The sequence below is a fragment of the Aquila chrysaetos genome, chromosome 2 (genome assembly GCF_900496995.4).
Source record: "Aquila chrysaetos chrysaetos chromosome 2, bAquChr1.4, whole genome shotgun sequence".
In the NCBI taxonomy this organism is placed as follows: domain Eukaryota; kingdom Metazoa; phylum Chordata; class Aves; order Accipitriformes; family Accipitridae; genus Aquila; species Aquila chrysaetos.
In genome coordinates, this window is record NC_044005.1 from 66,857,299 (window position 1) to 66,872,080 (window position 14,782).

General features: G+C 42.2%; 1 protein-coding gene across 16 annotated transcripts in view; it reads right to left on the minus strand.

The window, feature by feature from the left end:
• Nucleotides 1-744: 744 nt before the first annotated feature.
• KLHL32 (kelch like family member 32) overlaps nucleotides 745-14,782 on the minus strand; it is a 131,379-nt gene continuing 117,341 nt past the window's right edge. For 14 of the 16 annotated variants that reach the window (XM_041118572.1, XM_041118573.1, XM_030036316.1 and 11 more), the window contains 4 exons: nucleotides 8,637-8,695; nucleotides 6,026-6,218; nucleotides 3,901-3,995; nucleotides 745-2,078 (listed from right to left, as the gene is read on the minus strand). In XM_041118572.1, coding sequence (XP_040974506.1) covers nucleotides 1,917-2,078; nucleotides 3,901-3,995; nucleotides 6,026-6,218; nucleotides 8,637-8,695 — 509 coding nt within the window. In that variant the 3' untranslated portion in view covers nucleotides 745-1,916. Of the gene's footprint in view, nucleotides 2,079-3,900; nucleotides 3,996-6,025; nucleotides 6,219-8,636; nucleotides 8,696-14,782 lie in introns of those variants that run through there. The other 2 variants (XR_003926509.1, XR_003926503.1) reach the window with 1 other exon arrangement.

A 14,782-nucleotide genomic window follows, 5' to 3' on the forward strand; every position in this document is an offset into this window, starting at 1 on the left:
CACACACATTTTGATTATTTTATCCACTCTCTTCTTGAAAATGAGACATGTAATATGTTTGTGTCCCTGCGAGTCACACATAAGTAGAACTTCAAATACTTGCCAGGCTTGGGCCCTGCAGCCCATGCAGGGCAACAGTCGAATTTTTGAAGTATAAATGGCCTGTTAGGAGAGCTGGCCCTTGCATGCTGATTTCCAGGAGATCAAAGGAATTCAAACAAACAAACAAACAAAACAAATGCTGATGTACAGCCTATACAGCTCCCATGCAGTTAAAGTACTGCCTGGATGTAGGCTTGCTTTCTGTGCAGAGGGAGACATGGTTAGCACTCAAGTTAGTGTGCTGGGCAAAGACTGCACAGCTGCAGCTCCGCTCTATGCACCGAGAGTGAGAAGGCTCAGCAAAAAAACCCACAAAACTTTCTAACCTGAAAATTACTGGAAAAGGAAAGGTGATGTTCCATGAGCACACTGCCCAGCTGGAGACAGAAATGGTGATAAAGTTCACCTCCCTCTATCACTAACCAGACCCTTAAAAGTTAAAAGATTCATTTCATTTGGAAACATCATTCACTGGACAAATTCAAGCCTGTTCCTGTCCAGCAAGCGCAGGCTATTGCTGCAGCATATTCTGCACATGGCATTTGCATGAGCATCAGCAGGAATTTCATAGGCCTGCTCAGATAGCACAGTGGCAGGGAACAGATCAGTAGGTAAAGCAGAGAAGTGCATAGTACCCATAAATCATAAATAGAGAAAGATTTAATTACATGCTTGGTTAATATTTACAAACATTAAAGTTGTTGTTAGATATGTAAATAAAACACAGAAATAAGACAGGGGCTGCAGTAGCCAAGCAAAGCCAAAATATAACATGTTAGAGTATTTATTGTGAACTGGCATATGCCTGGAGTACGGAATGGAGACACACTATATAAACTGAAAGAATAAATAAATAAATATTGACATTGTTCTACACCTGTTTAGCCTCTGGAGACCAGTGATTTGTGGGACCATATGTTGGACAAAATGAGACTGTTCATTGATAATTGTAAATGTGGTGACCCCTTGCAAACTGGATATTAAAAATATTAAGTAAATGGCACATTTTAATTATACAGTAAAGAGGCTGTTCTCCACCATTAAAAGACTGCAGCTGTCAGGAAGAATTGATCATATGACAGAAGGTAACATTTATTTGATAGTAGACCTTAGTAAATGACATCCCAAATGATCTTTAGATCCTCAGACAAACACATTGAGTTCAGACTTGGGTTTAACCATGAGGTTTCAGTGTCTTTGTCTTTCAGCTGAGACAATTTTTATCTGTTCCTCATATACTATAGGGCTTGCTTGTTTTAATCTGCCTTGCAGTATTTAAATTTCAAATGAAGTATTATTAAATGAGAAACTGTAAACGATGGAGTTTGGAATTAGAAGTCAATACATTTGTTATTCTTTTTGCCAAAGGTATTGAGTAAGTTGCATAATTGCCACAGTATTATATCTTCTTTGTCAACATAAACAGAGCTTTCTATGGGCTTTGAAAGTGCCATTGGTGAACAACTGAACGTGCAGTCTCCATAGAGCGGCAGCCCAGGAGGAGCAGTGAGCATTCACAATGCCTTACGAAGTTGCATAAGGAAATGAAGTAGAGACAAGTAGCGAGTAGTCACCAGCAGAAATGCCAAATGCTGTCATGTGTATGCTTCTACATCTGAGGCAGAGGAGAGAAACTGCAGACAGTTTTTGTAGCTTCCTTCCTGCCTATTGTGATCCCACTTTAAGACAAATGTGTGAAGGTAAAGCAGCAGCCTGTGTGGATTGATTCTTCTCACTGATCCAGAGAAACCCTTCTATACACAGGGTTTGATTTTTTTCCCCCCTCTGATTTTATGAAGTGCACATTCCTTGTCTCACATCGTGCCGATCCTGTGGTGAGGCACTTGCAGCGTCTGAAGGTTAGGGCACGTGAAATAAGGAGCTGGAAGAAAGCATGCTGCTATTCCATTGGAAGCAAAGGGGAGTGTAGGCCCATAGAATACCTCTTCCTTCCCTTCCTTGCTAACATCCAGCACCTGCGGGGCAAAGCGTACAAAATATTTCAGGGATCACAGAAGAAAGCTGAAACAAATTTGCTGGCACACACCGCATATATGAACTATTAATCCCAACAGAAAGGTAGTTTCAGATCATTTTTGGATTGTATTGATGGGTCTGGTGATCTATTGCTGCCCTCATTACCCAAATCTTATGCTAGCTCAGGCACTTGGTAGCAGACAGCGACATTGGATCCTGCTTCCTGACAGCAGAACGTGCAGCCATGGAAGCAGTGTACGCTGCGCAGAAGTGCTACTGTTACCACAGAGTATGGATCGTTTGTCAGCTTGGTGCTGTAGAGGGAGCAAGGGAGCTCTATGGAAGCTGGAAAGGCCAAATAAATGAATGACTTAAAGAAAATGAAGATATATGGGAAAAGTGGATTTTTTTTCTTCCAAAGAAGAGCACAAGCTCAAATCTGTTGAATTTGAAGATAAAAGGGTTAGTTTTGCTGGTTAAAGCCAGGCACACTGCCAACAACTGAGAAGGGGCAGCACACGCAGCCCTGCCAAAGCACTCATTATACTTCTTTTGCCTTTAATGTGGGGACTGTCTCAGGCAGGCTGCCAGTTCACGACCAGTTTGGGGATGTGGACAAATGTCCATTTAAGAAAGCAAGATCCCAGGATCATTTTCACTTGTCACTAAGCAGTATTTAAAGCCAGGTGCAATACTGCAAAGTACCTGCTGGTTATAGACGAGCGTGTTGGTGGAGTACAGCCACCACCTTGATATCGTGCTATTACTCCATCTGAAGCACTGTGTGTCAGCTAGTGTAACTGAAGCCAGTTTGAATGACTTTTTCCAATAACAATTGTTAGGTATGGTATCCAACAACTTAGTAAAACACAATTATACTGTGACCAGGACATGGTTTTAACTGCTTATCTTGCACGATCTATTCTTTACCAACTCATGCTAATACGTGTTCATTATAAGACCAGCAGCTTGACATCTAATACATTCCCTTCTTATGCTAAGTCTAACTTCTAGTCTTATGGGACAGTTTGAAGGTGAAATCCTAACATCCAAAAAGTTGGAAGCTAATGAAAATGTTGCTTATCAACAAAAGTGCAGAAACTGAGATGTAAACAAGTTTGTCTGTAACTGCCCAGCTGGTCACAAAGCGTTGGCTGTGATGCAGATTTGCTTCACTCAGGAACATGCAGAAAGATAAGAATTCCTAATTTCTGTACAGGAATACCTGAAAGCCATGGATCTGCAGGAAAGCTGCTCTTATACAAGATGAGAGAGCAGAAGAGTTTGTTGGACAACCTATTGCCTACAGCAGGGCTCGAAAAACTTCCATTCAAGCTTTGAAGCAGTCAGCGCTAGAGCAGGTTGCAGGCTGACTGAACTTTGTCAAAGAACAGCTCGTTAAGTCTGGCTGCTCTTCAGAAAGACAACTTGGAGAGGGGAAAAAAAAAAAGTCACAAGACGGGCTGAAAAATTGTTAGCCCACGCCTCATCATCCATTTCTGCAACCCTTTTACTGTTGAATTTGATTGTGTTAACCTGAGAATATATACCCATTATTTTAGCCAAACCTTGCCAAAGGAGAGACTCCTCAATCCTGTTTTACTAGAATATCTTAGAAGAATTGCATCTGTTGGCTCATCTGGAAATATTTTTAATATCCACAGTACTTCCTCTCTGTGTTTATGCAGGTTCAGTGGCTGCGTAAGAAACATCCTTAATCTCCCCACTTCACATGCATTTTCCTTTTTGAATAACCTCTGTGCAAAATGTATCCTTGCAAAATTATTGGACAAGACTTTAGAAGAAACCTAAATCACTCACCTGGATACATGCCAAAGGCTCATTTGTCCAAATTGAATAGCCACCAACTAAATATATTCTACCATTGTGGACGGCGACTCCAGACTCATTTTGACCTGAAGCAAAAAAGGAAATAGAAACCACTTTCAGTGTTTAATTAACCCTTTTAACACCGAATGTTGGAATTCTGTAATAGGATGCAAATGCACCTGGCAGTAACTTGACTGTTTCAGAATTCAGAACATGTGAGAGTGAAGATGAAGCATGAGGGCTGTTCTTTGCTCTCCACAGGAGCCCTGCACGGTGCTGTCCAGAGAGATACCCCAGATGAGCAATAATCTGAGGCTGTGCAGGGGACCATCTGCTGTCTCCTCAATGGCACAGGTTTTTCATAGGTGATAGGCAAGCTCCTCACCTGCCTCTCGGCTACTGTCACACATGAACATCCAAATAGACACGTAGGCCAAGAGAGCTGAACGCTCCTCACGTTCTGCCCACACCTGTTCGTCCTCCCGTTCCTCCAGGTACAAGTATGGCGAAAGCTGCAGAAGCTGCTGTGCAAGCTCATCCCCATAGCAATGGTCTCCTGAACAAGTTTTGAAATTTTGAAGGATAAATACAGCCTCAAAAAATCTGCACTACAAAGTGCAACAAGCACATTTACTGCCAGTTGCAGAGATGCAAAGAAAGGCTTAGATGGCTTCTTAAGGTGCAGGTTGTGGAAACAACCCACCAGGTTGTATCTGAGGAGAGGCTACTGTCTCACAGCATTTAGTGGTATAGGGTCAGCTCCAGAAAGAGGGTGCCTGTGGTGCCAGCGCTTTTGCAGTTGCAAATCAGATTATGTCCTTCTCAAAGACTGTCAATTCCTCCAGATAATAAAATGAAATAATTAACTGGAGAGCAAAAGGGCTATGAAGAACTAGTTGTGTTTAACAATGTGTAGCTCGTTTTTAATCTATGACTCTCTCCCCAATGTCCATGAAGTACTCCAGTGACCTGACTCAAAACCCAAGCAACTCTTCTCCAGATCCCAGTGATTAATAAACCCAATGCAATATCTTAAAGAACAAAGCTGCCACTAGAGCAGCTTTTAATCCTACCGGGAGGAAAATGACATAAGGCGACTGTCTTATTTGTCAGATGTTCATTTCTCTGACCTGGTGTTTCTAGCTATCCTGAGCTTCTAGTTAAGCTCCTACATCCTTTGTATCCTTTTCAGCGCAGATCTCAGAAATCAATGCAACACCAAATGGAAAGGGATGAAAAGTGAGGTAGGCTCAGTTCTAGAACTCCTATAGCAGTCTGCGCTGAAACTTTCTGACAGCCAGTACTGTTACTAATTGAGCTCCAAGTCTGCTGCACAAGAGGACAGCCCCAATATTAATGCTGTCCTGTCCTGGAAATCCATCCTTTTCTGCAAAGCCACTACTGTTGGTGCTACTCTGAGAATGTGTCACATGCCTGTCTCTTCCAGGGATTTGAGGGGGTGGTACATCTGGGAATTTGGTGGACTGGGTGCTGGGGACAGCAAGTTGCAGTGCTTTGCAAGTTGCTACTGTAACAGTTCTTCCTAATGACAGTCAAGAAGAACTTTACAGATCCTGTAGCTAACTGAGCTGCTCAACTCATCCCTGACTTGACAGAATTCCAACAAAGACACCTCCTTTCGGGTAATTTATTAAGATGATACTGTTTAGGAATAGGTGACGGTTAATGGATTTCAGTGAAAGCTTTGCCCCGTAAAGCCAGCAGAAAGCACTACAAAATGATGTTGTTAAGGTAGAGACGCATCTGCCTATTCTACACTCAAACAGGGAGCTAAATCTGTCACTGCAGGCAAGCTTCTGGAGAACCAAAAATAAGTACTGGTAATACTATGACAAATTATTTTTGATTGCTTAATTAAATTAATTTTATGTGCACCTTCTTAAAATTTAGTCTACAATGTCCTAAAACAAATGTTTTGTAGAACACAATGCCAGAACAGTAATCAAAAGTGTCTTGCTGGCCAACGATGGTCCCTAAATTGGAAGCAATTGCAGCAAAGTCGTGGAGTTCCACATACTAAAGGCATCTAAAGGGAAAAGAATTGATGTTTTATTTTAATAGTAGCGAGTTTCCCCTTTTGGTGTACAATACTCACCTGTCAACATGCTGAAGCTGCAACGCGTCCATTGGTCAGCGTCTATGCTGTAGGAGTCTATATGCCGGACCAGGATCCGATCGTTGTTGTAGTCAAGATCGTTCCCACCTAACACGTAAAGTTTCCTTTGGACAGCAGCCATGGAGTGATACACTCTCCTCTGCAACATTGGGCTACGGCTTAACCACTTATTCTGGAAGGAGAAAGAGAGAACTTGTCTCAGCACTGCTCAAAGACATACCTATATTAGTAGTACAATAATAGCAGCATGTTACTGGTGTTCTCCTTACCCTTGCCAGAAATTACAAGCGTATATACTTGTGTCGTTCGTATGTTAAACATGCATGTTGGTTATAACACTGACTAGACATACCAGACTTTCAACATGTGGTTTACAGTTCTCACATTTAAATTCATTAATTTAATAGTATTTCTTGCTCTGTATTTTCTCCTGTTTAGCTCATCAGGTTTCAAAGCTTTTTTTCTTTCTAATTCAGTAGCAAATCCTCCTTAAGCAAGACTATTAGATGTCTCCTTTGTATAAAGTGCTAAAATTATCCGTACCAGCTAGCTCTGTTAGGAGAGAAGAGGGATACTTCCACGTTTCGTTATTCAGAAGCTTATTTGATCTTATCCTTGGGCAATGAAGCAATAGGGAAAACTAATTTCCTAAAGAATCTTCTCAAATGATACATGTATTTGGTTTAATGCTAACCCTTTATTTGTGGGCACTTACAAAGTAACGTCCTTTTGCATATTTTTCTTCCTGGTTAGCAATGTTCAAGAATTCTACCTGTTCAGGGAAGGGGCAAGAGGACATGGAAGAAGAGGGATTAAAGCACAGTATTTTAAACCTAAGAAAACAATTGCTCCTGCTACGCTTACCAAATCAAACAACCTGGCAATGGATGAGATTAATTTAAGTGGAGGAAGTTAAAATCTGTGAGGAAATTCTTTGCGTTACATGTGCTACCGCTTGCGGGAACTCAAGAGCCTCTAATACTACTGCCTTTTAACCTCCACAATATATAGCTATACATTTCAATGCGTAATAGTTGAATATTAGGCATTAATGTTTGCATTAGTAGTCCAGTCTCTTAACACCAGACTATAGACACCATCTGCTTTGCAAAGCCTGCCTGCATCCCCTGATTATATCTTTAGCTTCCTCCACTGCAGTGCCTGCCAGGTGAGCCGCAAAGCACTGCAAAGGCAAAGAAACAGAGGGGCCTGGTGGGGTCATTTCTAATAAGCCGGCGTGTGAATACTAATCAGTGGTGGGGAAGCAGAGGTCACCCCAGCCGGCTTGTTGGCAGGTAGCTGTGTGCTCTGTGGCAGATGGCAGGCATTATCGACTCGCCACAAAGGCCTCGCGCAGAAGCAAGCGCTGGTGCTGAATGATAGAGTTATTGAGATTCTGTGCGAGATGCAAGCAGATGTGATGGTTTCCAGTACCCACCGTAAACAATATGCCAGCAGAATTTTTAAAAAGAGCTTGTGTGTACAAACACGAAGCGGACCTCATTTGAAGAATGCGAGCGCACAATTCCTCTGTAACTCTTTACGCGCCAGGCCGGGCTTGTCGCCATCGGCACGGCACGCTGAAGTAGGCCTGCCACTGGTATTCTGGGGGCAACTTTCACGTCGGCAAGTAAAGAATCAAAGTGAAAGATACGCAACAGAGACACAGTATCTAAATATGTGTCCCCCTCATAAGCAAACTAAGGTTGCTGCCTGTAATTACTACTTGGATTTAAGACAGAATCAGCATTTGTACAATCGATGCGTAAAACTGCGCCTCAGAAAGAAAGAGGCAGGTGTGTCATCGCCTGCTTTCTCTTTCAGGACCCGCATATGTGCTATGCTTTAAAAAGTCAGTGGGAACCACATAGAAATATCTCCTGTCACAATTTGGTTCCAAATACTGCAATCAATCCTACAATCAGAAAAGTCAATACTCTTCCACGTGGGTGTAAATCAGGCTATGCAACTCTGATTGCAAGCTTAGGACTTTTAATTCCTAATACAAGCAAGAGGGCATAAGCATGCCCTAACCCTCTGAAATGGTTACTGAGCCACTCTAACCTAATCAAAACACATACATAATGTATGAAATAATCCCTAAAAGATATTTTAGGTGCTTGGGTAATGAAATGATAGGCACCCTTGCAGTCAGCAGAATAAGTCACGGCCAGGTAGTATAGTTCTGAAAGTATGCAGAAAACAAAAAGCCTGTATATGCAATTCAAAGCAGAAATGCCAATGACAAGGAGCAGTTTTGTGACACTGACTTTGAGTATACGTTGCCCAAGGCTGCTGAATTACAAAAAAATGAACAAGCAAAATAAATACTGATAAATACAGGGGATTTAAAGCACATTTCTGTGTTTAATCTAAGATGTTTCTAACGCCTACAGGCTTAAAAAAACATAATAAAAAGTCAGGGTCTCCATTACTCTGTCAAACTCGCACATCAGTACAAAGTGAATTTAAACCACCACCAATTCAAATGGTCAGCATTTTTAGCCTTACAAAATCATTGTATGTATTTGCTAAGAGACCTGTTTGAAGCAAAACATCTCAGAAAAACACATACAACACTGATACCCACCTGCTTAGGATCATAGACCATGAGCCTGTTTTGATACTGTGCTGTGTTTGTTACTCCTCCTGTGAAAGAGGTTATACAGGTTACATTTTTTTTCATATAAGCAAAACGAGGACCAAGATCAGGTACAGCAAAATAACCAATTCAAGGGTTCATTTGCTGACATAATTTCATTGTATAACCACCACTTATGCTTACATTCCACTGCACTTTTTCATCTGGTTACAAAATAATAAGTAGCACACTTGTCAAACATCTAGAAACACAAAATGGCAACAACAAACACCATACACACACGCTTCCTTTGTAAACCTAATTCTATGGGCTAAAAACGAGATAAGAATTGATCTGTTTATAAATGACTGTGCATTCAGCCGCTGTCAAGACGCAAAGATGAAACCCGTCCCTGTTCCAAGTATGCGATACAGTTTAAAGGAGGAGGAGGTGGGCTTGCATCAGAGAGAAGGAAGAGGTCGGAGAGGAGCTGTGCCTAACCAGGAGCGTGACATGGGAGACGACTGCCAGCTGGAAAGCATAGTGCAAACCTGTGCAAATGTGCTCAGCTATATATTCGAAGGAAATCCTGTATTTAGTCTGTATTACAGAGAGAACACGTCCTGGCGTAGTTGTAGACTTACGTTGGGAGGTTGTTCCTCTGTAGTGACCAGAAACAACGCTACCATTTACTTTTCAATAATGTTTAGAAAGCAAGGTACAAAGCACCTCAGAAAAGCCCGGAATCAAGTCTGACCCCCGTAGATGCCACAAACCATTTACCTCAACACAGTATACATTTAATGCCTGATCATCCCGTTCTCTATTGGTTTTAAATGGCAAATCTCACCGAGTAAACCGTTGGAAAAATTCTTCAGTCTCAAGTCTGTAATCTTACCTGCTAAGCATGTTCTCAAGTGTGCTCAAGCCTCCTGGGGACATGGTGTCACTGCAGCACTGCCACAGGTCCCAGTCCCCCCTCTGTCACCACCCTGGGCCCATGGGAAGATGGGACCAGAAATGACGCCTGGAAGCTGCACCTCACCTTTCACCCTGCCAGAAGGTCTGGACATAACTAGGGCATGCCAGTGGCCACGCACCAGTGAAACTCATACCGGCAAACTTTTATATCACAGTTTCAACAACATGGGCCAATGATGGACAAAATCCACAGCCATGAGAGGAAGGAACTTCATCTGTCATTACATTTGTTGATGCTTTTCTTTTTGTGAGGACATCCCCTGTTTCAGACAGAGCAGTGGCAGAGCTGCTTTCATTCCTGCTGGCTGAGCTATGGCCCAGTCCTACTAAGGCCACTGGGTTCTTTTCTTTTGTCCCCAACCAGTGTTAACATGGCTCCGTGATGGGCAATCCTCATTTTGCCAGCCTCCAGCTGCACCTAGCACAGCATTTTGGTTCAGAGCCATACTGTGATTTTGAAGCAACTCCCCCACCTCCCACATGTCATTTTAGGCTGTAGGGTGGGACTGGTGTGCATTGAAGTTTAACCAGAAGCTCTGCTCCGGATGTGCACCAGCTGTGCTCCAGTTCCTAATGGAGTGTAAGGGTGTGAAATAATAATCGGTCTTTTGGATGGCTTTGTACCAGCTGAGTACTAGGAACATTTGGTCCAGAGGACCAGAATAAATCTAGTCCAAAGCCCCCCCCCCCCAAAAAAAGTGCACTGTACATGGAGTAGATACAGAGAATGCAGCACCAAAGTTTTATCTGCTGATCTGCTCCTACTGGGCTGAGCTACTTGCTAACATAGGTGTACCCTCTGATCACTCCAAATAACTTGAGCAAGGCCAAGAATCTGATCAATGGATAGCAGAAACTACAGACAAATATATTCAAGAGTCTTGTCTTCAACCGCAGTAGCAGGGAGGAATAACACTGTTATTTGGGTGCATCTCTGTGAGCACCAGCCTGTACTGCGGCCCCTACACATGGACAGTAGCACAAGCTCCCAGCTCAGAGATGCTTACAGGCTAAGAGACAGCCAAGAGGAGATGTAGTCTTTCCAAACTGTTTCCATCACACTATGCCACGCACTGCCCATCACAGCACCTGTGAAGTACACATGCAAGAACACGCATTGGAAAGCAACGAGTGTTCCTGTGTCTAATCTAACAATTTGTTACTGGTCTCTACGCTCTTCACAGTGTTGGTGGCCGTCAGCCACATGCACAAAACCATCTTTTCTAATATCTGTTTTGTAATTTGATTTTCTTTTACGTAGTTGTTTCCACTCCTAGCATAATGTTTAAAAATGAGATGTCAGATTAGTATTTTGAAAACTAAAAATCACAGTTATTTGGAAGATTACCTCCAGAATGTTAAACTACAGGAGATGCATCGGAAACACGATGCTGGGTCATGTATTTTCATTCAGAAAGGACACCTTAATTTGGGAGGAAAGATATGGAGGAAGGAGAGAAAGGAGGGGGTTGCTTCCTCGTAAAATAATGAAATAATCAAATAAGCAAAATTATTTACCTCTCTTCACAAAGAGCCCCTCGTATCAAGTACACAGCTTACAGTTTTTCCCCCGCAATATTGCTCATCTGTGGTGTTTTATCATTACATTCCCTTCACATACCACTCTTCACTTTTAGATTAATCTGCCAAAATGAGATGCTAAGGATTTGCATACAGATTTGACTACACAAAAATAGATCTGGAATTAATAACAGTCTCTATATGTTTTAATTTCTTCTAGACTGGAGTACCCTTGCCTCCAGCAGTATTCTTGGCTTTGAAAGTCATCAAGCTGATTTGTCTGCTCTTAGGTTATGATGCCACATGCTGCTACACTGTCCCCTGCAATCAAAGTGCTCGCAGAGATAGATTCCATGCCTTCCCCTAACAAGTATATTTTATAGATTGGCAGTTTTGATCTCCCCTCCCCAGGGGGATAATCTGCATCTTAACAGGTTTCTATAGATACATCTGTCATTAAATATGCCATCTTATATCTGCATCAATTTTCAAACTCAAGTTCCTCCTAACTTTGAAGTGCTATAGCAAAAGTTTAAAATTTTCTGCCAAAATTCAAATTTAACAAGTCTGCGATGTCCTCTTGAACTATTTTTTTTTTAAATACTCCAGGCAGCTGGGAAAGGGCAAAAGAAGAGCAATATGTCTCTTAAAAAATAGGAAAAGGAAAAAAAAAAGTTTAAATGGTACTAAAAATAATGCATACTTTCTCAGAAAAAAATGGGGTAATTCTGAGATAATTTCTTAAACTTCTCTACAGTGCTTTCTATGAGGAAAGGAGGGAAAAGGCAGGGAGGCATCATAACGACACTTGAAAAGAAATATTTGAAAATACAAACCATGCTATTAAATTTGATGTCAAGCAATAGCGGCTAATGTGGTAATAACCCATCAGTTAAAGAAAGAGAAAAAAATATCTGGCTGGGTAAATAACAGAAAATTTACAGCTCTGTCAGCACTCGCTGGGCTTTATAAACAGAGCGATGATTGTGCACCACTTTGTCATGAGCAGCTTGCTTTGAGGACTAGAGTTTCTGGGAGGCAAGGAGTACCCTCGGGACAAGCCTATGTCTTTCTTGCTCTTACAGGCAGGAGAACACACTCACAGAAAGCCCAGCACCCAGCTCGTGGGCTTACAATGTTTTTACACTGCCACAGTCACTGTTGCTCGCTCCCTTGCAGGCCATAAAGCCTGCTTTTTAAGCTCTCCAAGACCCGTAAGTTCCCAACTCATGCAACAGTGCCCCTCTACATGGGGAAGTTGCTGGAGGATTCCAAACCCCACCTTGTCCAGCCCTTTCCCACACATGGGAAATACTTTGTGTTGTTACAGCCCCCGAGGCAGTCCACAAACTGCGCTGAAAAACACCTTCAACAAAGACACTTCCAAAAAGAGAAGGGGGGGAGGCAGTAGATTCAACACCATTTTCCCAATCGAAAATTTATAATCCCTATTTATAACATGTCCTAGTAAGACCCCCATATGACTTGAGAAATCTAATCCAATCCAAATCCCCCAGAAAATCTCACAACTCTCTCCGAAGTCCCCAAGTGCTAGGCTGCGTGCGCGAATCCGAGTTCATTGGGAGATGTGTAAAACTACATGCTGGCAAAGAGCTCCCACGTGTATTCCTTCCAGCAAATCCAGGGAATATATAGAAACGCATGACATGCGCCCCAAGGTGCTCTGCTATTTTAAAATAGAAATCTCTCCTCTCTTACACGTCTGTGTGTTAAACACAAGATAATCCTTCCTCAACATGCAAGCCCGCTGCCTTTTACTTCAGCCAGCCCAGGTGCAGTGAGGACAGCTGAGCTGGAGAATATTCTCCCACCCGAAGGAGTCCCCTGGAAGACACCAACAGCAGCTCTAATTAACACTGTTCCACCCCGGATGCAATCCAGCTGCAAACAAGAGGGGCACAAGCCCTAGTTTGTTTGGGGGTTGGTTTTGTTTGTTTGTTTGTTTGTTTTTTTTAAATCATTAAAGCCTGATATTTACAGTCAATCTAAGAAGAATCAATGGCATCAAACCTATAATGCCAATGCTGAAAGGTGTGAGATACATTATCTTTATTCAAATATAATAATAATAAAGAAACACTGTTCCATATACAGACTAAGACTGGGTCACTGAGGCAATTTTTATGTACTTGTTAACCTCCCGCTCCAGGTAATTTCTGTGCCAGCCACACTGCAAAACTTGATTTGCTTAGATACTGTAAATTCTTATTTATTCCAGATCTATTTTTCATAGAATTTTATAGGCATTTACTGAGGAAAAATTTTCTTCTCCTCACAACAAAGAGCATACAGATAGCAAGGTAATACTTTTCACCCCAAACCACTTGCAAACTCAGAATAATTCCCCAAGATACGTGATCCCATCATTTGCTTGGTCAAAATCTCCACCATTACGGAAAAAAAAAATAATAAAAATAAATAAAAAAAAGAAGAAGCAGCTGTTAAATACAAATCAACTGTACAGGGTTGGCTTGCTTACTGCCCCCCCCCCCCCCCAAGTTGAGTTGCCATGTGCATGTCAAGATGTGATTTTAGCTGACACCCTTAAGGTCAGGCAACTCGGACCTCTGCAAAACAACAGCATAATACTTTGCTTTAGAGAAAACTTTTCACGTGCTCATCTCTTGAGCACTTGAGGCGGAGGGGAAGCCTCGTTATCCCCAGCTGCAGGTGCAGGAATGGCCCAGAGCTGAACTGCCTGGCAGAGGTTCCCTGCCCCTCTGTCCCCAGGGGCACTACACCCATACGGGAGGAGGAAGGTTAACGTGTATAGAAAAGCAGGTCTCCAGATTTGCACGTGCGCTCCACGGAGGATGCAGGCAAACAGGCACAGTTCAAGTTCTTGCTCTTATGGAAAATATTTCCCTGCTTCTATAGGGAATGATTGTTAGTAATGTTGAACTCCAAAGGGTTTGATGCATTTTGTTTCTCTTTCACTCAAATACTTCACTTTTCAAGCATGCAATTCGTTTGTGAAACGGGTCACGGTGTCAGATGTTAACTGGGGCCTGTAAGATTCATCTTTCTACAAAATTTCAAAACCATCTGCCCGATGCTGTACTGTCAATACAGAAAACTTATTTTAATGAATTCTCATCTACTTTCTAAAATAAGAAAATAAAATAAAATGCGGGCTGTGAAAAAATAAAAAAAAGAAGACGAGAAAAAACCGATGACACAAATATAAAAATGTGTTCCACAATATATGGAGCTCAGAAAACTCGAGAACTGAACGCACTTGTGCTGACCAGAGGGTCCGACTAGTTCCAGAGCGCAGAAGGCTCCCTCTGAGCCTTCTGGCAGGTTAAAAACCCCAAAGGGGTGGGGGCAGCTTAGGAGTCCCTCTGTCACCTGAAACACCGGCCACCCATCTCCTATTGCCAGTATGTGCTTACACTTACATGGCATTTTGTTTAGCACGCTTCCCCTCCCTGCTGCCTTTGCCATGATTTTATACTCTATTATTTTTGATTCCTTCTCATATTTGTCCCAAAGGAGCAGCAAAGTAAAGCTGAAAGTGAATCCCAATAATAATAATAGAAACCCCCTAAGTCTAGTCAGCTTTTGATTAGCAAAGCCTTTAGAAGACAAGGTGCTGTAGCAGAGGCACTGATAGTTTGGCTATAGAGTAA